Source organism: Pelobates fuscus, chromosome 10 (assembly GCF_036172605.1).
Source record: "Pelobates fuscus isolate aPelFus1 chromosome 10, aPelFus1.pri, whole genome shotgun sequence".
Taxonomy (NCBI): domain Eukaryota; kingdom Metazoa; phylum Chordata; class Amphibia; order Anura; family Pelobatidae; genus Pelobates; species Pelobates fuscus.
The window spans coordinates 121,167,853-121,193,222 of record NC_086326.1 but is presented as its reverse complement, the minus strand read 5'-3'; the positions used below and the strand labels follow the sequence as shown (position 1 = coordinate 121,193,222).

Below are 25,370 nucleotides of genomic sequence, written 5' to 3'. Positions count from 1 at the left end.
CACAATTGTAACCATTGGGGGGCGGCGGGATGGAATGCCGGGCCTGCCTGGGGTTACAAACCAAAAAGTGCCTTATCTAAAGTAGATGAACATGGTAGATCTCTCCTCCAAAGAATGACCCTAAGGAAGCCTGGAGGAGGCACACCCATGAAATTAATCCTAAATATTGAGCATCCCAGTCCAACAGATGCAGATCAGTATGTAATGGGAATGTATTGGAAGAAAGGTTCCTATAACAAGTTAGGGCACTTCTACCTTAAAGATATGTGCCACTCTCCAGAGTGGCAAGGGGCCACTCATATGGTCTCAAATCCATTAAAACCACACATCCAGGCCTTTAAAGACATGATGGCCATTGCAAACCCCACCTTTGAAGATACCATGGCCGCTGAAACAGGTTTTAATGATGTTAATCTATGGTTGGAATGGATGAAATATAATGCCAACAAACATAACAGAACCGCATGCTATGTGTGTGGTGGTGCCCGGCCTCACCTCGGCACCGTACCTTTAACCTTGCCAGTAGATTTAGAAGAATGTGTTTTGAGTCTTTTTGCCTACCACTACAATTTCAAAAGGTCCCTCTGCAAAGCATGGACAGTGGAATATCCTCTTTTAACCAAGGATGTCAAACCCCCAGATGGTGTTATAAAGGTAACTACACTTGTTATGCTAATTATGATGGAATTGGTAAATTCTTGGGTAACTTCTCTAAAGGGTATTGTGCCACCTACAGAAATGTCTCCATGAACTTGTTGCAATTCCATACTAGGTCATTGGGGGATATTTACTGGTTGTGTGGGGGTTTACAGCTAAGATCCAGGATGGACAAGGAATGGTGGGGGGAGTGTACTCTGGCTAAAGCCATTATGCCTATACATATTATCTCTGACACACACCCTGACACACATGAGTCCAAACACACACCAGCCAAGGTTAAGCGTGAAGCCCCAGTAAAAGGCAGTTTTGACCCTCACATTTATATTAATGCCATTGGGGTGCCTAGGGGGGTGCCCAGTGAATTTAAAGCAAGAGATGAAGTTGCTGCAGGATTTGAATCACTTTTTACCATAGTTACTGCAAATAAGAATTTGAATTGGATAAATTACATTTATTACAACCAACAGCGCTTTGTTAATTACACCAGGGATGCCCTCCAGGGATTAGCCGAACAGCTGCAGGCTACATCCCAAATGTCCTTCCAGAATAGAATGGCCTTAGATATGATTCTAGCCGAAAAAGGGGGTGTATGTAAAATTTTGCCCGACACCATGACATGTTGTACTTACATCCCAGAAAACACAGGCCCTAATGGTAAAGTCACCTTAGCCATAGAAAAATTAAATGAGCTCTCTGAAGAGTTAAAAAGAAATTCTGGGATAAAAGATCCCTGGGAAAGATGGTTTGGTTGGATGACAGGATGGCAAAAAGCTTTAATGCATATTGGTATAGCAATACTAATTTCTCTTTTTATCTTTGCTCTTCTCGTTTGTTGTGTCCTCCCTTGTCTGAGAAAATTCCTACAGAAGACTGTAGACCAAGCAACACCAACTTTTGCACATCTGGCAGTTGATGACCAAGATTTTCAAGATCTCAACTCACCCTGTATACCGCTGCAAACTATCCCTTTTGTTGATAAAGTGCAAGAGTTCTAGGAAGGGACCAGTTTAGGGACAGCATCCGTCTGTGATGGGTAAAGCCTCCGTGCGGAGAAGTGGTGGACAAGCCACCATGGGCCACCCATGGGAGTGAAGCGTTCGAGAGCCATGCTGACGGATGAGTTAGCCTACTAGGGTCAGATTAAGGGACAGAATTGCACTTTGCATTAACACCTAGCTAGCGGCCACGGGGTTTATGTGCCTTTGGGCTAACACGTCTTCTGGTATTAACAAATAAAGTTTATCTTTTAGAATCTAACATTTCATAGGGGGGACTGATGTAGAATTATTAAAAACCTGTATTGAACCTGTGTTGAAATTTTGCACTAACTCCATTTTAACCCACATTACCTGACAGATCCTCCATTTTAAACTACATTACATGACAGAATTTCCCAGCAACATTTAGTGTAATGAATAGAGACTGTATTTTCTATAAAGACATAGCTGACTCCGGAATTATTGAATCTCCTGTAACATGCAACAAAGTATAACCAAGGCCAGAGCCAAGGACATGTGAAGCAGGCCTAATGAAATGTTCTATTCATAAAAGAACCCTGCACCTGACCACGAGTCTGACATCACTAACTGCCCAAAATGACGCTCAAGCCCCCCTTCCCACCGAGTAAGCCTCATGCTGGGAGAGATGGCGCTTGAGCCATCTGTCCACACCCGTGTCCAGAACAATACCACCTCCCGGTGGGAGGACACCTAGCTAACCACTTAGTTCTTGATCCAATTAATAATATTGATGGGTGGACACTGACATAGTCACTTAACATTTAATCCAATTAATGATGTTTATTTGTTATTATCTGATATTCAATGATGATGTCATTTTGGTCTTATAAGGGCTTGCAAGCCTGTTTTTTGCCAGATGCCATTAAATTTCCTGAAGTTATTTTTAACCTGAACTGCATGTGTCAGTGTGAACTTACTTCTGCGTATACGCAATTTAATCATCTCAGATTTGGACAGGAACAGATAGACATTTGAACATTTTTGTTTATTTCTAAATTAATCTACATCAATTCCATTTCTTGGAAGACAGAGTTACCCATCCGTGGAAGGTGAACGCTACGTCAGCCCCATTGTGGGCTTAAAGGCGCATTACTCTACACTATTTCGTGAGTGCAATCATTGTGGGCTAAATCCAATTGCTATTATTGTACTTCACTATGTGCTATTTATTCTTTTGTTTTTTAGTTATTCAGCTGTATCCCATTTTTGTTCATTCGCATATCTTATATATAGAGCAAAAAAACGGGGCGCAAGAGACTACTGAGAACGGGCAGCAGCTAAAATAGCCTGCCCTTCGGTGGGTCCCCGCTCAGATCTTAAGCTGACTTTAGCTCATCTTGTGCCATTACAGAGAGAACATCTCTGAAATATATCAGACTGATCCCACTCATATGGGCAGTCCACATCCGAAATGCCAGCACATTCCCTCTGCACGAGAGATACAGCAACCCCAGACGATCGTTTCAGCCTTGTTAGGCATCATCAGTGAGGCATAGCTGATATCTCTCTAGGCACCATGAGCAAGGGGTCCACGACTGGATTACCCTTTAAACTTGTGGAAAGCAAAAAAACGGGGCGCAAGAGACTACTGAGACCCCTTGCTCACGGTGCCTAGAGAGCAGCTATGCTTCACTGATGATGCCTAACAAGGCTGAAATGATCGCCTGGGGTTGCTGTGTCTCTCGTGCAGAGAGAGCCGGCATGTATTTTGGATCTGTTCTGCCCTTTTGGGTGCAATCGGTCTGAGATGCATGGTCTGGTTCTCTTTGTAATGGCACAAGATGAGCTAAAACCAGCTTGAGAACTGAGCGGGGATCCACCGAAGGGCAGGCTAATTGAGCTGTTGTCCGTCCTCAGCACTCTCTTGCGACTTGTTTTTTGCTCTCCATATCTTATGTATATACACATATATTTATTTTTACACAGATTTTTTTTTTTTTAACTTTATTTCTGGGCAGACAGGCAGTCCCCCTGGACCGGGAGGAGTGTTGATCGCCGCCGGGGGACCGACGGCAATCAGGTAAGTACCCCAAGACGTTATGACGGTTCAAGACTGTCATCGGTCCTCAAGGGGATGTTTCCGATGACGGTTCTGAACCGTCATCAGTCGTCAAGGGGTTAAAAAAATCCTATGTTGTTTATACTTTATATATAGATATGGTATACTGACTGTATTTTCCTCAAGATCTCTAAGGCAATACATCTATCTGAAATGACTACTATGAGTTACACTTTGTTGTATCATCTCGATCTCAACTATTGTCCATTGTACGTATAATGTATATGTATGCTCTACAGTGCTTTTATTTCTATGGCATTTGCTGGTTGACTTGAAACAATTTGAATGGTACTAATGTATGTCTGACACTATTTAAAAAAATAAATAAATAAAATTAATGCAATACAAATGTGTATTTGGGCATCAGCTAAAACATCCTGTTATGGCTGTAAGAGCATTATGGGAGATGTAGTCCACAATATCTTCAGTGGCAAAGGTTGCCTACTCCTGAGTTAAATCAAGAACCCTTCTATAAGGTAATCACAATCACTGTATGTTTAATCAATATACTGAGAATGCACATACAATACAATGTACAATAAATTTGTTGACATATTAGATTTGTTCTACTAACCTTTCTTCTGAGCCTCTAACTTGGACTGAACAGATTGAAGCTCTTTTTCAATTAAGGTTATTTTATGATTCAGTGCTAAAACGAAAACAAATATCAACATGGGATTAATTCACATTACGACAAACATCTGAACACTGTAAAACACTATAAGGTTTGTAGCCCTTGAGTTGAGATAAGTCCCAATGTCTTTTTAGTGCGTTCCCACTGGTTGGAACAGGCAGATCGTAATTATCAGGATACAAACAGCTTTGTGATCCAAGTTGTTTACATGTACAGTAGTGGTATCACTTTCCAGAGTTAAAATGAGAACACTTTTATACTGGGAAGAGTCTGATATAGTGTTGCAGCACATGTATTTAATTTTAATGCTATTGTACTTAATTCTACTGTTAGATTTGATATTATGTTAAGGACAGTAAATAGGACAAATCCAGAGCATTGATTATTTGTAATAATTCATATGAAGAGTATAAAAATGACTTTTATTTACTTTTTAAAACAATTTTTGCATACTAGAGAACAGTAACTATCAATGTTATGGATAGAGCTAAAAGTAAGTTTCATTGTATTCCTATCTGTATCATTTGTTATGGTTTTCAAAAATTTTATTTTGTTTGCTTCTTTTACATTTTGCTTAGGAGTTTCCCCTCCTCCCCATTTTTTTCTCCATTTGATGGGTGCAAGTAGCTCTAAGGATTGATTACTATTGCCTTATATCATTTGCCAGTTGTACGAAACATGGTCGATAACAACACAAAAAAGAAAATAGAAAAAGCTTGCTACCACAGAAATACATCTTACATGTTTGCACTAATGGGAATCAGTAGGAGAACACACATGACCAAAATCATTGCATTGAAAAGGATATATGTCTATATATTTAGACAGATATGTTACTCCAAGTCAGTATTTCAGCCACTAAGCAAAGGGACCCAATGTGCCACACAAAAATGTGGTTGTGTAACCCCCATCTATAGATAATCTGATGGTTGCGTAGTACTATGTGAATATTATCAATGATCAAATTATCTGATCTCTGATCAATTAGGCTTTCGTCAAAATCGCTCAACTTCGACTGCCCTCTTAAAAGTTTGCAATGACATCCAAATTGGCAGGGAACAATGAGACGTAACTGGAGTCATTTTCATTGATTTTGCCAAGTCCTTTTGACACAGTAGACCATGGCATTCTTTAGCAAAAACTTAAAAACTCAGGCATTGGTGATCGTCCGCTAACCTGGTTTTGATTGTATGTTTCAGACCAATTGCAATATGTGGCCATTAGTGATGTCGCGAACATAAAATTTTCAGTTCGCGAATGGCGAACGCGAACTAATGCAAATGTTCACGAACCGGCGAACCGGGCGAACCGCCATAGACTTCAATGGGCAGGCGAATTTTAAAACCCACAGGGACTCTTTCTGGCCACAATAGTGATGGAAAAGTTGTTTCAAGGGGACTAACACCTGGACTGTGGCATTCCAGAGGGGGATCCATGGCAAAACTCCCATGGAAAATTACACAGTTGATGCAGTCTGGTTTTAATCCATAAAGGGCATAAATCACCTAACATTCCTAAATCACAATGGATATGGATTGACACCTGACATATGACATATTGACACCTTGACATATGGATTGACACCTGTCCTCAGAGACCCTGATACACACTGACACAGAGCAGAAAAGGGACTGCTCTCCCTACATAGGGTCACTTGGCAGATATGGATTGACACCTATCCTAAGGATCCCTGATACACACTGACACAGAGCAGAATAGGGACTGTTCCCCCTACATAGGGTCACTTGGCAGGTATGGATTGACACCTGTCCTCAGGGACCCTGATACACACTGACACAGAGCAGAATAGGGACTGTTCCCCCTACATAGGGTCACTTTGCAGATATGTATTGACACCTGTCCTCAGAGACCCTGATACACACTGACACAGAGCAGAATAGGGACTGTTCCTCCTACATATTGTCACTTGGCAAATATGGATTGACACCTGTCCTCAGAGACCCTGATACACACTGACACAGAGCAGAATAGGGAATATTCACTAAATGCCAAACATTGTTATACAGGGGAATATTCAGTAAATAAGGATAGGGGGGGACCTACTGTCCTCCCCCCCGGCCCCCACCCCTGCGCAGTAGGTGGGGGCCATAAATCACAATGGGGGGGACCTACTGTCTTCCCCCCGCCCCCACCCGTGAGCGGTGGGTGGGGACCATAAAAATAATGAGGGGGAGACCTACTGTATGATGTTGTATCGATCAGGTAGTGTAAGGGTTACGCCCGCTTCACAGTGACAGACCAAACTCCCCATTTAACGCACCGCAAACAACCGCAAACAGTCCATTTGCACAACCGCAAACTCCCCATTTGCACAAGGTTGGATACCAAGCTAGCCATGTCCCGTTCCTTGTCCTCCCTGATGTCATTGAAGGTCTCTTCCTCCACCCAGCCATGTACAACACCAAGGGTCCCCAAAAGGTGACAACAAGCCGCATGGGACGCCTGCTGTGTTTTGTCTTCCACCTCCAACAAAGCCACCTTCCTCCTCTGACTCCTCTTCTTCAGACTCCGCTCTCTGCGTTGCCACTCTCTGCGTTATTATAAGGTGTGTTAAGTAGTACTATTCTTATCAGTTTAATCCCTGTTACGAGTAGAGGACTATTTCCTTGTTTCGCCAAACAAGATGGAAGAAGCGGTATGAGTGGAAGAAACGTGGAAATGTGGTCAGGTGGTGGTGCCAGCCCCACCGAGGGCTTGTACCCAGGCAGTGGCGTCTCCAGGATTCAAACTTAGGGGGGGCACATAAGGGGCCAGGGACAAAATAAGGGGGGCACATACATACACACACAGAGGGCTCGACAAATTCCAGGCGCCAGGTCGCCATGACGACTAGACATTTCACCCTGGCACCTGGCATTTGTCAGCCCTTTGCTAAGCCGCGCAGGAAACATTAGAGCCGGCCACCGCAGGGAGCATGGAGATGGTGCGTGAGGGATCAGTAACCTTCCTGAAGTTCCTCTCTGCTCCCTTGTGCGCTGTTTAGTAACATGACGTCACTCCGCCCCCAGCATCACTTCAGAGAGCGCACAGAGGAGCAGAGAGAAACTGCAGGAAGACTGGGAGTAGACACACTGGACGCCAGGGAAAGATCCACTCAGCTCTCCCAAAGGCTGGGTGGATTTAAATTGAAACAAAAATATTAAATTGTGATTGTGTGAGAAAATGTGTGTGTGTGTGCTGGAAGGGCCTGTAAAGTGTGTGCATGTGCATTTAGGGGCTGTATTGTGAGTATATGTGTATTGGGGTTGCACTGTGTGCTTATTAAGGAGTTGTAGTTATATATAAATATATATATATATATATATATATATATATATATTTAAAGGGCCACTATAGTGCCAGGAAAACAAACTCGTTTTCCTGGCACTATAGGGTCTTTAGGTCCCCTCCACCCTCAGGGTCCCACTCCCGCTGGGCTGAAGGGGTTAGAAACACTTACCTTTCTTCAGCGCCGGGCTCCCCCCAACTGCTATGTTTACAGCTGCAGGGTTAACACTAGAGTGACCTGGCACCCAGACCACTTCATTAAGATGAAGTGGTGAAGATGTCTGGGTGCCTATAATTAATATATATATATATATATTTTTTATTTTTTATATTTTTTATATATATATTTTTTTATTTATTTATTTATTTATTTTTTATTTTTTTTTATTATTTTTTTATTTTATTTTTTTATTATTATTTTTTTTTTTATATTTTATTTTTTTTGTATATTTTTTTTATATTTTATTTATTTTTTATTATTTTTTTATATTTTTTTAATATTTTTTATCTTTTATTCTTTATTTGTATTTTTATTCATTTTGTTCACTCCACATATTTAGATTCATTTTCTTTATGCACTTTCCTTACTTATATCCTTATTTTTTACATGACATATGGGGTAACCATCGGATACATTATTTAGGTTTATTGAGTAATACTGTTTTAATATGGTCCTATCCTGTTGGTCCGCTTTGTATAGCGGATTATATTTGGTCCTATCACTCTATTTCCAACAACTAAGGGTTCTCCTTGTAGAGCATGCACGGAGGTGTGGGTGTTGCTATGGCTACGATACACTTGGTTTCGAGACGCACAATTATCACGTCAGCACGTTGGGTTTACCGGACGCACTATTATTACGTCATCACGCACCGGACCACGTTTTTGCACATGCGCACTGACACCCAACACGGAATCGGATAGAAATCAGTTTACACAGATGGGGTAAGTTACTTATTTATTGACACTGTATATAAATGATATGTTTGGACACTATGATTATCTTGATAAAGACCCTGAAGGGTCGAAACGTTGATGTGGAGGAGATTTATTGAAATACATTTTTTTGAAAATCCAAGTGAGTGCTCCTGTCTCCTTTCTCGTCTATATTTATATATATATATATATATATATATATATATATATATATATATATATATAGAAACAACACAGGTGTAGGCGCTCTCTAGAATGTATGGATGAACGGCAGCAGTAAACCAGCAGGACTTCCCAATACCTGCTATTAACCAGAAAGTGCAGAAAACAAAGTGGTAAACCGCGCCACAAGATAAAAAATAGTTCAAACAAAATTGTACATACATACAAGTAGTCCCAGTATTGAGGTAGTAAATATGAACCTTAAAGGATAAAAATAGAAACAATAGTGCAATATGCCAATGTATAAAAATACAATAGTGCAATAATATAAAGAATCAGTAGAAGGATCAAGTCACACTTTTCAGAGCTGATAAGAGCTCTGCTGATTAGCGCCTGGACGGTATAATCCCCGTCTAAGGATATGGTGGTGGTATCTGGTATCCAAGGCTCCACAGGCATGTATAAAAGAGAAACACAAAGAAAATCCAATAGTGTATTATGTATAAATATTGGGGTAGAAAACAAGGGGTAAATACCCTACTTACAATTTCCAGAACACTAAACTTGCTCTGGTGGTGAGTGCTTGTGGTGGTATAATCCCCACCAAGGGATATAAGCAGGATCCAAGGTGCACAGGAATGAGAGGTAGATCAAAAAGCTGGAAACAAACTGCAACTTTATTGTAAAATAAAATAAAATAAAAAACCTTTGTATATAAAATCTCCAGTAAAAATACAAGGTCCAAAATTCAAAGTCCAGACTTCTTGATCCACTTTACGCGTTTCGCCCAAATAGGGGCTTCTTCAGAAGTGTAGATAGTGGGGAATGACAGTTCCGCCCTTATATAGGGCATCTGTCTTCTAATCCCAGTGTGTGCACTCTTCCTGTTTCCGGCCGGTCGCATGCGCCAACCGGAAGTGACGTCACGCAACCTGCAGGGGCTGATGGGACGTGTAGTCCTAATGTTGTTACTAATTCCGGTAGTCGCGTGCGTCGCCCGGAAATGACGTCACGCGACTAGCGGTGCATTGTGGGGGGAGTAGTTTTAACACTACCCTTTACAGCATCCTCAAACAAAGGAGAAATAAAGAGCAATTATATATACATAATGACTATGGAGAGCTGTCCAATCTTAGTGTATTTACATGACCGCCTATATAGTAAAGATTATAAGTTAAACATATAGTAGTCAGGGTATTATGAATGAACAAATTCTTAAAGGGCCAGTATATATGGCCATAGAGGTATACACTTACACATATAGTAATCTGGGTTTTTATAGATGTATAACAAATTCTTAAAGGGCCAATATATATGGCCATAGAGGTATACACTTAAACATATAGTAATCACGATTTTACAAATGTATAACAAATTATATATATATATATATGAGATATGGTGTGTAATGGGGTAAAGCATGTATGTATGTATGTATGTGTTTGTGGGGGTAAAGGTATGTGGGTGAAGAGATGATGTGTGAGGTGTGCACTGTGTGTGTATGCAAAGGTGTACTCTGTGTTGGTGGGAGTGTACTGTATGTGGGGGGGGGGGTCACTGTCTGTGAGGGTGTACTGTGTTCAGGGGGTGTAGAGAGTGGGACAGTGAACAGCTTTACAATTTTTACTTTAATAATTGTTTACAAAAAAAAAGAAGAATACTGTATTCCACTTTCCCTCATCTTACCTTGCAGGGAGGGGGTGTCACAATCAGATCAATGGTGGTTGAGAAGGCTGCCTATCCATCGGGTACAGGGGGGGTCACAAGATGAGAGTTCTGTCTCTTGGAGCTCAAGCCCTTACAGAGACTGACCCATACAAACCCACAGACTGACCCATACACATACACAGACAGACCCATACACATACACAGACATACCCATACACAGATAGACCCATACACACACACTCTGCCCCCCACACACAGACTGCTCCCTTACACACACTAACCCATACATACACAGACACCCATACACAGACACCCACACCCATACACTCACAGACTGACCCATACATACACAGACTGACCCCCCCCCCCACACCCATACACTCACTGGCTGACCCATACACTCACAGACTGCCCCCCCCCCCCAGACTAACCCATACATACGCAGACTGATCCATACATATACAGACTGCCCCCCCTACACACAGACTGATCCATACACACACAGACTGATCATCCATACACACACAGACTGATCATCCATACACACACAGACTGATCCATACACATACAGACTGATCCATACACATACAGACTGACCCATACATACACAGGCTGATCCATACATACACAGACTGATCCATACACACACAGACTGACCCCCTACACACAGACTGATCCATACACACACAGACTGATCCATACACACACAGACTGATTGATTCATACACACACAGACTGATCAATGCACACACAGACTGATCAATGCACACACAGACTGATCAATGCACACACAGACTGATCCATGCACACACAGACTGATCCATATATACACAGACTGATCCATACATACACAGACTGACCCCCCCTACACACAGACTGATCCATACACACACAGAGTGATCCATACATACACACACAGAGTGATCCATACATACACACACAGACTGATCATCCATACACACACAGACTGATCATCCATACACACACAGACTGATCATCCATACACACACAGACTGATCATCCATACACACAGAGACTGATCATCCATACACACACATACTGCTCATCCATACACACACAGATTGATCCATACATACACAGACTGATCCATACATACACAGACTGCCCCCTCTACACGCAGACTGATCCATACACACACAGACTGATCATCCATACACACACAGACTGATCCATACATACACACACACAGACTGATCCATATATACACACAGACTGATCCATACACACAGACTGATCCATACACACAGACTGATCCATACACACACATACTGATCCATACACACACAGACTGATCCATACACACACAGACTGATCCATACACACACAGACTGACCCCCACACACACAGACTGATCCATACACACACACAGACTGACCCACACACACACAGACTGATCCATACACACACAGACTGACCCCCCTACACACAGACTGATCCATACACACACAGACTGACCCATACATACAGACTGATCCATACACACACAGACTGATCCATACACACACAGACTGACCCATACATACACAGACTGATCCATACACACACATAGACTGACCCATACATACACAGACTGACCCATACACACACAGACTGACCCATACACACACAGACTGACCCATACACACACAGACTGACCCATACACACACAGACTGATCCATACATACACAGACTGACCCCCCCTACACACAGACTGATCCACACACACACACACATACACACAGACTGATCCATACATACACACACAGACTGATCATCCATACACACACAGACTGATCATCCATACACACACAGACTGATCATCCATACACACACAGACTGATCATCCATACACACACAGACTGATCATCCATACACACACAGACTGATAATCCATACACACACAGACTGATCATCCATACACACACAGACTGATCCATACATACACACACAGACTGATCCATACATACACACACAGATTGATCCATACATACACAGACTGATCCATACATACACAGACTGATCCATACACACACAGACTGATCCATACATACACACAGACTGATCCATATATACACAGACTGATCCATACATACACACAGACTGACCCATACATACACACAGACTGATCCATACACACACAGACTGATCCATACACACACAGACTGATCCATACACACACAGACTGACCCCCCTACACACAGACTGATCCATACACACACAGACTGACCCATACATACAGACTGATCCATACACACACAGACTGATCCATACACACACAGACTGACCCATACATACACAGACTGACCCATACACACACAGACTGACCCATACACACACAGACTGACCCCCCTACACACAGACTGATCCATACACACACACACACACACACACACACACACACACACAGACTGATCCATACATACACACACAGACTGATCATCCATACATACACAGACTGATCATCCATACACACACAGACTGATCATCCATACACACACAGACTGATCATCCATACACACACAGACTGATCATCCATACACACACAGACTGATAATCCATACACACACAGACTGATCCATACATACACAGACTGATCCATACACACACAGACTGATCCATACACACAGACTGACCCCCCCTACACACAGACTGATCATCCATACACACACAGACTGATCCATACACACTCAGACTGATCCATACACACACAGACTGATCCATACACACACAGACTGATCCATACACACACAGACTGATCCATACACACACAGACTGACCCCCCCTACACACAAACTGATCCATACACACACAGACTGACCCATACATACACAGACTGATCCATACACACACACAGACTGACCCATATATACACAGACTGATCCATACACACACAGACTGATCCATACACACACAGACTGATCCACACACACACAGACTTATCCATACACACACAGACTGATCCATACACACACAGACTAATCCATACACACACAGACTAATCCATACACACACAGACTGACCCATACACACACAGACTGATCCATACACACACAGACTGACCCCCCTTACACACAGACTGACCCATACACACACAGACTGATCCATACAAACACAGACTGATCCATACACACATACAGACTGACCCATACATACACAGACTGATCCATACACACACAGACTGATCCATACACACACAGACTGACCCCCCTACACACAGACTGATCCATACACACACAGACTGACCCATACATACAGACTGATCCATACACACACAGACTGACCCCCCTACACACAGACTGACCCCCCATACACACACAGACTGATCCATACACACACAGACTGACTCATACATACAGACTGATCCATACACACACAGACTGATCCATACACACACAGACTGATCCATACACACACAGACTGACCCCCCCTACACACAGACTGATCATCCATACACACACAGACTGATCCATACACACGCAGACTGACCCCCCCTACACACAGACTGATCATCCATACACACACAGACTGATCCATACACACACAGACTGACCCATACATACACAGACTGACCCATACATACACAGACTGACCCATACACACACACAGACTGACCCATACATACACAGACTGATCCATACACACACAGACTGATCCATACAAACACAGACTGACCCCCCTACACACAGACTGATCCATACACACACAGACTGAACAACCCCCCCCCCCTCCACACACAGACTGAGTAACACTTACCAGCAGCTGCCTGGATGCCTCTGTGCAGAGCTGAGCTTCCTCTCCCTGTCTCTCCCCTGCGCTGCTCTCTGAGATCCTGGAGGAAGTCCTCCCAGCACACAGCACCCCCTCTGGCCGCAGGCAGGAAAAGTCCACCAGTTACAGTGCTGCTGCAGCGTGAGAAGGGAGACGCAGAGCTCCCGACTTTAATTTGAATTAGGGGGGCACAAGGGGGGGCACTGCATAATGTAGGGGGGCCATGGCCCCCTCTGCCCCCCCCCCCCCTAGTGATGCCACTGTACCCAGGTATGCTAATAAACTGAAAAAAGAAAAAATCTCCCAAGAAGGAAATCTAAAACTGGCATAGGAAAAGGTTAGACAACCATAATAAAGTGATACCTACAAATCCTAGTGAGCATAAGTGTATAATAGAGAGAGAAAGGGAAAGTAGAGTAATGCTTCCTAATACCGTGGTTAGTACCCTTTGTTAAAGTAAATTGAGTAATGGACAAAAGTCTTTATTGTATCATTTATAAGTAACAAAGGGATACTATACTCATTCCCCTACAGTGGATAATTGTGTAATAATGGTAATACTATTACCTATTATATAATATTGCCAGGGGCAAGGAAATTCCCTCTAATAGATGGGTATAGGCAGAGAGTATGGAGACCGAAGTGATAAAGTGTCAATAAGGTGATATAAAGTTAAATGTATCACAAACACACAGCCACCCGTTCTCTTAGCTAGTTTCCAGAAATTCTGGATAGGTAGAAGGGCTATAAAGACTCAGAGAGGTCTAAGAAGAATCCTCTAAACTAGCCCTAATCTCCTTAAACACCTTCAAGGGTGTTGTAAGCTAAAGCTCAATCTAAACGTTTAGATGACTGCCTGATTTCCCATCACAGATGCTGGCTAGGAATAACACTGTGCAAGACAAAGAGTGGGTCTAAGTGCCCATAGTGCAGTAAAGTGTCCCTAGTGAAGTGAAAAAGAGAATAACGAGCTGGTGCCCAAGAGAATAACGAGCTGGTGCCCAAGAGAATAACGAGCTGGCGCCCTATCAGGGGACGTGTATATGGCATCGATTTTAGGAACCGGGAAATGGAAAAAGATGCTTGGTCGGTCCTCCTACTTCAAATTTGGGGCACTGCGCGTGCAATCTAATGTGCCACCAGATAGGAGTGGTGTGATAAGTAGTACTATTCCTAGCAGTTTAATCCCTGTTATGTGCCTTTTTTTGGTTTGGTTTTTGAAGCCACAGTGCAGCACCAGAAGCCCGAAAAATTAGGCATGTACACATGCCTAAAAATTAGGTATTGTTGCAGCCGCCAGAAAAATTGATGTTTGTTTCCCAGGCAGAAAGTGCCCTAAAAAATTGCAGCTTGAACCCTAGTTGGTGGCGGATAAGTCACGCAAGTCAACCGGCATTCAGAGCTAAAATACAGCAGCGTGTGGACCATTTTTAGCCCAAGGCAGCTCATCTCATCAGGCCTTTTTTAGTCAAATGTATCGCCCACTGTCAGTCCCTTCGGGATCCATCCCTCATTCATCTTAATGAAGGTGAGGTAATCTAGACTTTTTTGACTAGGCGACTTCTCTTCTCAGTGACAATACCTCCTGCTGCACTGGAGGTCCTTTCTGACAGGACACTTGAAGCGGGGCAGGCCAGAAGTTCTATCGCAAATTGTAATAGCTCAGGCCACAGGTCAAGCCTGCACACCCAGTAGTGAAGGGGTTCATCGCTCCTCAGAGTGTCGATATCTGCAGTTAAGGCGAGGTAGTCTGCTACCTGTCGGTCGAGTCGTTCTCTGAGGGTGGATCCCGAAGGGCTGTGGCGATGCGTAGGACTTAAAAAGCTCTGCATGTCCTCCATCAACCACACGTCTGTAAAGCATCCTGTCCTTGCCGGCGTGGTCGTGGGAGGAGGAGGATGACTTTCACCTCTTCCTCGTTGTGCTGTGACATCACCCTTATACGCTGTGTAAAGCATACTTTTTAATTTATTTTATAAATGCTGCATCCTTTTCGACTTGTTGTAATTCGGTAACATTTCAGCCTCTTTATGCTTATACCGGGGGTCTAGTAGCGTGGACACCCAGTACAGGTCGTTCTCCTTCAGCCTTTTTATACGAGGGTCCCTCAACAGGCACGACAGCATGAAAGACCCCATTTGTACAAGGTAGGATGCCGAGCTACTCATTTCCCGTTCCTCCTCCTCAGTGATCTCAATGAAGGGATGTTCTTCCCTCCAGCCACGTACAACACCACGGGTACCAGATAGGCGACAATGAGCACCCTGGGATGCCGGTTGTGGTTGGTCTTCCTCCTCGTCCTCAAAGCCACATTCCTCATCTGACTCCTCTTCCTCACAATCCTCTTCCAGCGTTGCCGCAGGTCCAGCAAGCGATGCTGATAAGGCTGTTTCTGGTGGTGATGGTGACCACAACTCTTCCTCTTCACGCTCATCTACGGCCTGATCTAGCACTCTTCGCAGGGTACGCTCCAGGAAGAAAACAAATGATATGATGTCGCTGATGGTGCCTTCGGTGCGACTGACTAGGCTTGTCAGCTCCTCAAAAGGACGCATGAGCCTACAGGCATTGTGCATGAGCGTCCAGTAACATGGCAAAAAAATTCCCAGCTCCCCAGAGGCTGTCCTAGCACCCCGGTCATACAAATATTCATTAACGGCTTTTTCTTCTAGGAGCAGGCGGTCGAACATTAGGAGTGTTGAATTCCAACGTGTCGGCTGTCGCAAATCAAGCGCCTCCCTGGCATGTTGTTTCACCGCTGGATATCTGCAAAGTGCGCCATGGCCGTGTAGGAATGCCTGAAATGGCCACACACCTTCCTGGCCTGCTTCAGGACGTCCTGTAAGCCTGTGTACTTATGCACAAAGCGTTGTACGATCAGATTACACACATGTGCCATACACGGCACATGTGTCAACTTGCCCAACTTCAATGCCGCCAACAAATTTGTTCCGTTGTCACAAACCACTTTGCCAATCTCCAGTTGGTGCGGAGTCAGCCACTTTTCCACCTGTGCGTTCAGGGTGGACAGGAGTGCTGCTCCGGTGACTCTCTGCTTTCAAGCAAGTCAAACCCAAGACGGCGTGACACTGCCGTATCCGGGATGTGGAATAGTACCTGGGGAGCTGGGGGTGCCATTGATGCGGAGCAAGATGCAGCAGCAGAAGAGGACTCAGCCGAGGAGGTTATGGAAGAGGATGTAGTAGGAGGAGTAGGGGAGGTGGCAGCAGGCCTGCCTGCAAGTCGTGGCGGTGTCACCAACTCCTCTGCAGAGCCACGCATTCCATGCTTGGCAGCCGTCAGCAAGTTTACCCAATGCGCAGTGTAGGTGATATACCTGCCCTGACAATGCTTTGCAGACAAGGTATCAGTGGTCAGATGTACCCTTGCCCCAACACCGTGTGCCAGACATGCCATTACTTCCTTTTGCACAATCGAGTACAGGTTGGGGATTGCCTTTTGTGAAAATAAATTTTGTCCGGGTACCTTCCACTGCGGTAACCCAATATCTACACATTTTTTTAACGCCTCAGACTCCACCAGCTTGTATGGTAAAAGCTGTCGGGCTAAGAGTTCAGACAAGCCAGCTGTCAGATGCCGGGCAAGGGGGTGACTTTGTGACATTGGCTTGACTGTGGGCAGATAAGCAGGAACTGCTCAAGGCGAGAGACGGAGTGGCGGATGGTTGAGAGGGGGCAGGGAGGACAGCAGTGGTTGCTGAAGATGCTGGACCAGGATGAGGATGTCAGCTTTGATTTTTTTGTGCTGCTTGTACTCATGTGTTGATCCCATAGATGTTTGTGATGTGCGATCATGTGCCTACGCAAAGCAGTTGTACCTAGGTGGGTGTTGGACTTCCCATGACTCAGTTTCTTTTGGCACAGGTTGCAAATGGCATCGCTGTTGTCAGAGGCAGACACCCTCAAAAAAATCCACACTGCTGAGCTCTGCAATGACAGCATTCTGGTGGTGGCAACAGCATGTGTTGATTGGCGTGCTGTCGGGCTGACCACGGGTGCCGATGCATGCGGTCTGACTGTGCCACTAGCTCCTTGCGACGACCTCCCCCTGCTTCCAACTCGTCTCCTCCTCCTCCTCTCTGTCTCCCCATCTGAACTTTCGCCCTGTTCTTCTTCTTGCCGAGCGGGCACCCACGTGACATCCAGGGACGCATCGTCATCACCAACTGCTTCACTTGTATCTGACAACTCAGCAAAGGAAGCAGCAGCGGGTACAACATCATCATCATCACACCGTACTCATCTGACAGATAAAGTGAAGCGGCTGTGGTGCTAGTGTTGGTGGTGGCGGAAGGAGGGTGAGTGGTAACTTGAGAGGTGCCCGAAGCTAAGCTGGAGGAGGATGGTGCGTCAAGGTTCCGAGCGGAAGCTGTAGAAGATTGGGTGTTAGCCAGTCAACTATGTCCTCAGAACTTTTCAAGTTCAGGGTACATGGCCTCTTAAAACTGGGCATTATTCTAGGGCAAAAGGGAAGCACAGCACCACGACCACGATGGCCTGCGTTGGCCTGTCATTTTTTGGGGGATTAGTGGTACTATGCGTGCAAGCTACTGTGACACCAGATATGAGTGGCAAAGTGCAGTGGCAGAGGTTGGCAGAGTATACGCTGTAGGTCTGACACACCCGCTTGAAGTCAACTAACTGTTATTCAACATATAACAGTGAAAAAAATATTTTGCTTTTAAATGCACGCTATTGTGACACCAGATATGAGTGGCAAAGTACAGTGACAGAGGTTGGCAGAGTACACGCTGAAGGCCTGACACACCCGCTTAAATGACAACTAACTGCTATTCAAAGTATAACAGTGAAAACAATATTTAGTTTTTAAATGCATGCTATTGTGACACCAGATATGAATGGCACTGTGCACTGGCTGAGGTTGGCAGAGTACACGCTGTAGGCCTGACACCCGCTTGAAGGACACTGACTGCTAATAGATTACACTCAAAAACGTTTTTTGTTTTTAAATGCAAGCTATTGTGACACCTGATATGAGTGGCAATGTGCACTGGCAGAGGTTGGCAGAATACACGCTGAAGGCCTGACACCCGCTTGAAGGACACTGACTGCTATTAGAGTACAGTCAAAAAGTTTTTTGTTTTTAAATGTAAGCTATTGTGACACCTGATATGAGTGGCAATGTGCACTGGCAGAGGTTGGCAGAGTACACGCTGAAGGCCTGACACCCGCTTGAAGGACACTGACTGCTATTAGATTACATTCAAAAACGTTTTTTCTTTTTAAATGCACGCTATTGTGACACCAGATATGAGTGGCAAAGTGCAGTGGCAGAGGTTGGCAGAGTACACACTGAAGGCCTGACACACCCGCTTGAAGACAACTAACTGCTATTCAATCTATAACAGTGAAAAAAATATTTTGTTTTTAAATGCACGCTATTGTGACACCAGATATGAGTGGCAAAGTGCAGTGGCAGAGATTGGCAGAGTACACGCTGAAGGCCTAACACCCGCTTGAAGGACACTGACTGCTATTAGATTACACTCAAAAACTTTTTTGTTTTTAAATGCACGCTATTGTGACAACAGAAATGAGTGGCAAAGTGCAGTGGCAGAGGTTGGCAGAGTACACTCTGTAGGCCTGACACACAGACGCTTGCAGACAACTAACTGCTATTCAATCTATAACAGTGAAAAACATGTTTTTGTTTTTAAATGCACGCTATTGTGACACCAGATATGAGTGGCAAAGTGCAGTGGCAGAGGTTGACAGAGTACACGCTGTAGGCCTGACATACAGACGCTTGCAGACAACTAACTGCTATTCAATCTATTACAGTGAAAAATGTTTTTTTGTTTTTAAATGCAAGCTATTGTGACACCAGATATGAGAGGTGGCACTGGGCAAGTGGACACAGTATCCACTGTGAGCCTGACACAGAAGCTGGCAGGCAGGCAACTGCAATTAGATTACACAGGAAAAAAAAGCAGACTGATGTTCTAGCCCTAAAAAGGGCTTTTTGGGGGTGCTGATCTTACAGCAGAGATCAGATGAGTCCTTCAGGACTGTAGTGGACACTGAATACACTAGCCTAGCTATCCATTTCCCTATCAAATCAGCAGCAGCTACACTGTCCCTCCTCTCAGTAAGAATGCAGCTTCAGAATGAATCTAAAATGGATGCTGTACAGGAGGTGGGAGGGTCTGGAAGGGAGGGTCTGCTGCTAATTGGCTGGAATGTGTCTGCTGACTGTGAGGCACAGGGTCAAAGTTTACTCAATGATGACGAATAGGGGGCGGATCGAACTGCGCATATGTTCACCCGCCGTGGCGAACGCAAACACGCTATATTCTCCAGGAACTATTCGCCAGCGAACCGTTCGGTACATCACTAGTGGCCATTTCTGACTACGCTTCCCTCCCTCTTCCAGTCTCATGTGGTATTCCCCAAGGCTCCACACTCACCCTCCTACTATTCACATTATTTATAAATGATCAGCCTAATGTCTGCAAATCCTCAACTATACACATGTATGCAGACGACACTGTAATCTACGCTATTAAACCCAATCTACCGCAGCTTGAGGCTGTGCTCCAAAACCAATTCACAGAGGTAGAAAAGCGGATAGCGGATAACAAACTCTTCCTAAATACTGACAAAACTGTTACTATGATCTTTGGAACTGTACCTAAATTACGTAAACTACAAAATCAACAACTGTGTATCAGAACAAATTCAAATAGCACACTGAAAGCAGTCTGCTCTTTTAAATATCTTGGTATGTTTCTAGACCCCAATCTATCTTTTGGCCTTCACATTGAAAAAATCTCTTCAAAACTTTACCCAAAACTAGGTGTCCTGCACAGAAATAAATCCTGACAAAGCCCTACAGTAAGGAAACGGATAGTGCAACAAATGCTAATGCTGGTCATTGATTATGGGGATGTAGTGTATGCACCCGCACCGCAAACCCACCTTAATAAACTTAATACGTTATATAATTTGTTCTGCCGCTTTGCACTAAAATTTAATTACTTTACCCACCACTGTGACATGTCAAAAGAGCTAAACTGGCTATATATCCTGACACACTCTTCATCATTTCAGCCATGTGCATAAGAGCATTTCTGGGAAGCTCCCACCCTACCTGAGTAGAATGCTCTCCCCAGCTGTTCCCACCTCCTATAAACTCCAATCCAGTACTAGCACGATATTTAGAATACCGCAATACAAAAATAAAGTGGCTCGATCCTCATTTTCCTACAGAGCATCGCAATTATGGAATAACTTCAGGGACACAATCAATTCTTCATTCAATCTAAAATCGTTTAAGAGATCTATGGCAATATACCTCAATACAGAATGCACCTGTCATGGTTGAATATGTTTATTACCTATTATGTATTAAATTTATATATGTGTGTATATATAGTTTGTATATTGTATTTTTGTAATATTGTACCCTACTGTAACAATGCAATGTTTTGTGGACCCAGGACATACTTGAAAATTAGAGAAATCTTCATGTATCCATCCTGGTAAAATATTTTATAACTAAATAAATATAGAAACATACAGAATGGGGCAGCAGATAAGAACCATCCGGCCCATCTAATCTGCCCAATTTTCTAAATATTTTCATTAGTCCCTGGCCTTATCTTAAGTCTAGGATAGCCTTATGCCTATCCCACGTATGCTTAAACTCCTTCACTATGTTAACCTCTACCACTTTAGCTGGAAGGCTACTCCATGCATCCACTCCTCTCAGAAAAGTAATACTTCCTGATATTATTTGTAAACCTCTGCCCCTCTAATTTAAGACTAGGTCCTCTTGTTGTGGTAGCTTTCTTCTTTCAAATATAGTCTCCTCCTCTACTGTGTTGATTCGGTTTATGTATTTTAACTGCTTTTATCATATCCCCCCTGTCTCATCTTTCCTCCAAGCTATACATATTAAAATCCTTTAACCTTTCCTTGTAAGTGTTATCCTGTAATCCATGAACCAGTTTAGTAGCCCTTCTCTGAACTTTCTCCAAAGTATCAATATCCTTCTGGAGATATGGTCTCCAGTACTGCGTACAACACTCCAAGTGAGGTCTCACCAGTGTTCTGTACCATGGCATGAGCACTTTCCTCTTTCTACTACTGATGTAGAATTATTAAAAATCTTTATTGAACTTGTACTGAATTATTGTACTAACTCCATTTTAACCTCACACTGTGACAAACCCTCCATTTTGTCCTCATTACCTGACAGATTCTCCATCTTAAACTACATTACATGACAGAATTTCCCAGTACATTTAATACAATGAACAGAGACTGTATTTTCTATAAAGACATAGCTGACTCCGGAATTATTGAATCTCCTGTAACATGCAACAAAGTATAACCAAGGCCAGAGCCAAGGCCATGAGAACACTGTACTAATGTTCTATTCATAAAAGAACCTTGCACCTGACCACAAGACCTGACATCACTGACTGTGTAAAATGACGCTCAAGCCCCCCTTTCCACCGAGTAAACCTCATGCTGGGAAAGATGGCGCCTGAGCCTTCTGTCCACACCCTTGTCCAGAACAATACCACCTCCCGGTGGGAGGACACCTAGCTAGTCACTCAAACCCCTGAGCCAATTAATAAAATTGATGGGTGGACACTGATATAGTCACATAACATTTAATCCAATTAATGATGTTTATTTGTTATTATCTGATATTCAATGATGATGTCATTTTGCCTTTAAAAAGGTCTGCATAACTGTTTTCCAACGCGATGCCATTAAATTTTCTGAAGTGCTTTTAACCTGAACTCCATGTGTCAGTGTGAGCTTACTTCTGCGTATACGCAATTTAATCATCTCAGATTTGGACAGGAACAGATAGACATTTAAACATATTTGTTTATTTCTAAATTAATCTACATCAATTTGGCGCCCAGAAACGTGAGGCATCGGGCTATGTCTGGCCGGTGAGCCGTCCTAAGGAAGATGCTGTTGGACGGGGGAATCCTGGGGGTAGGAAAGGAGACTGATCACCTCCAGGTACACGGTAGAGACTTCTGCAGAGCCACCGGTATGTTCCGGCCCCTTTGATTGACCCGTCCACGTGTCTGTGACTGCTTCCCGGGAGGACATCAAAGACAGGTAATATCTTGCCCGGTGTCTCGTTACTCACTTGTTTACCTGCATTTAGTCTATCTGTTGCCTGGGTGTGTTTGAATTGGCCTGTTTTAGTTAAGTGCCCGGGTTGAGTGTTTATTTGTTTCCCTTTTTGGGATAAAAGGGGGGTGGACCTGTGGTAGTTTGCCTGGGGGTCCTGTGTTTGTCTGTTGCCCCTTTTGGGATAAAGGGGGGTGGACCCGGGGGATTTGCCTGGAGTCCTGTTGCCTGTTTTACTCCTTTTAGGAGCCACGTGTCTGTGGCTGTAGGGAAAAAGGGGGGTTGACCTGTGGAAGTTTTCCTGGGGGTCTTCTTTGCCTGTTTACTTCTTTTAGGAGCCTCGTGGCTGTGGCTGTATGGAAAAAGAGTTTTGTTGGAACTGTGGGAACTGTGTAGACTCATAGTTTCCTGTGATCCTTCTTGTGTCACTTTGATAGCCTTGCTAGCTTCACTGTGCGCTTCCGGACCCTCCAGCTCTAAGTGTTGAGTTGGGGGCTTCCTGACCCGGACCCTCCAGCTCTAAGTGTTGAGTTGGGGGCTTCCTGACCCGGACCCTCCAGCTCTAAGTGTTGAGTTGGGGGCTTCCTGATTATTAATTGTGGTAGGGGACTCAGTCTTGTGGTAGAGGACTCAGTCTCCTGGGGGGATTCAAGTAGGCATTGCTTGTTTTCCGCATCACGTGGTAGTGAGACTTATAAGTGGGTTTTATAGGGGCACTACGGGAGTGAGGATAGAGGTGGCCACACTTTGTGGACTGCTGTAACGAGGGAGGCTAGACAGGATTCGGGTCGGAGATGATTGCTGTTTCCTGTGGCCGCTGGTAGTGAGACTTACGAAAGTCGTTCTCCGAGCGGGGACACTACGAGGTTGAGGGAGGTGACTTTGGTCACATGAGTAAAGGAAAGGGATTACTGTTGATTTTATTTGAACTGTGATGCATGCACGGTATTTCAATTGTATTGTTGTCTTGTTTGTGTAATTAGGAATCATTCAAACTCCTGTGTCTGTCTCTAAGGATTTCTCCTTACCTTTTTACCTTTTCTACACTTCCTGTATTATTACACTATCCTCTACTATTTCTCTTGTGAGAGAAGTGATTGGTCACACACTTCTCACCCCGCTCCAATCCGTGGCTACCACCTCGGGTACACGGAATTAGTGACTAGTCTGCGTTTTGGGAAGATGCACTTGGAGGGACCCACCCTTTCTGAGTGGCAGCCCACCATTGTAGATAATCTGTTTCATCTTCTTTCCCCTATATCCGGGACGCCTGTATAGGAGGGGAATGGAACAGGGTTAGAAAAGCCCAATAAGGGCTGGCTAGCGCGTGTGATCTAGTTGAAGATAGAGATTGCTAATGTGTGTAAAATTGCTGTGCCTTCATGTGGTAGATTGCAGCCAGAAAGCTGGCGTAGATTACTGACAGAGTAGCAATGCTATTCAGCAGGAAGGTTGGGCTGAGGAAGAACTAGATCACAAAGGGTTAAGAATATATGTATATTATAATAATTGTTTTTGTATTTTGTGTTAGCCATTACCCTGGTAGAGGGTGGGGGTTTTGTATTGAGTTTCACTGAGAGTATTATTAAATGTTGTGTTTTTGTGTCTCTTTGCTTTTGCAATAATTGTAACGTAACTGTCTTTCCAGCACTGACATGGTTAAAATGTCATGCTTGCAGTCCCTCTTGTTTCTCTCCCTCTCTCCTCCTACCCCTCCCTTTTTGCCTTCTGTGAGACAAGGGAGGGAGGAGGAGGGGGGGGCGTGGTTGCGACTCAGTGTGATTCAGATTTGTGTTCCGTAGAATTATTCAGAACTTAGCAATGGAATTTTTGCTAGAAAATATTCTAATTGTGTATTTTGTTATTTCAATTGAAGTTGATAGGATCGTGTGGGAGACTAGCTCACAAGATTACATTCCACCTTTCTGAGGCTGTATTTCCTTTCGCGGTGCAAAGTATTTTCTCCAAGACTGGTGTATAAGATAGGGAGTCGGGGATGTAGCTCAGTGTTGATTACGAAGGTTAGGAAAGT

At 43.9% G+C, this 25,370-nt stretch overlaps 1 protein-coding gene across 1 annotated transcript in view; it reads right to left on the bottom strand.

Annotated features, from left to right (window-relative positions):
* Nucleotides 1–4,763, bottom strand: part of LOC134575708 (pulmonary surfactant-associated protein D-like) — a 63,363-nt gene extending 58,600 nt beyond the window's left edge. Inside the window, exon 1 of the mRNA XM_063435080.1 lies at nucleotides 4,313–4,763. Coding sequence (XP_063291150.1) covers nucleotides 4,313–4,412 — 100 coding nt within the window. The 5' untranslated portion in view covers nucleotides 4,413–4,763. The remainder of the gene's footprint in view (nucleotides 1–4,312) is intronic.
* Between the last annotated feature and the right edge of the window lie 20,607 nt (nucleotides 4,764–25,370).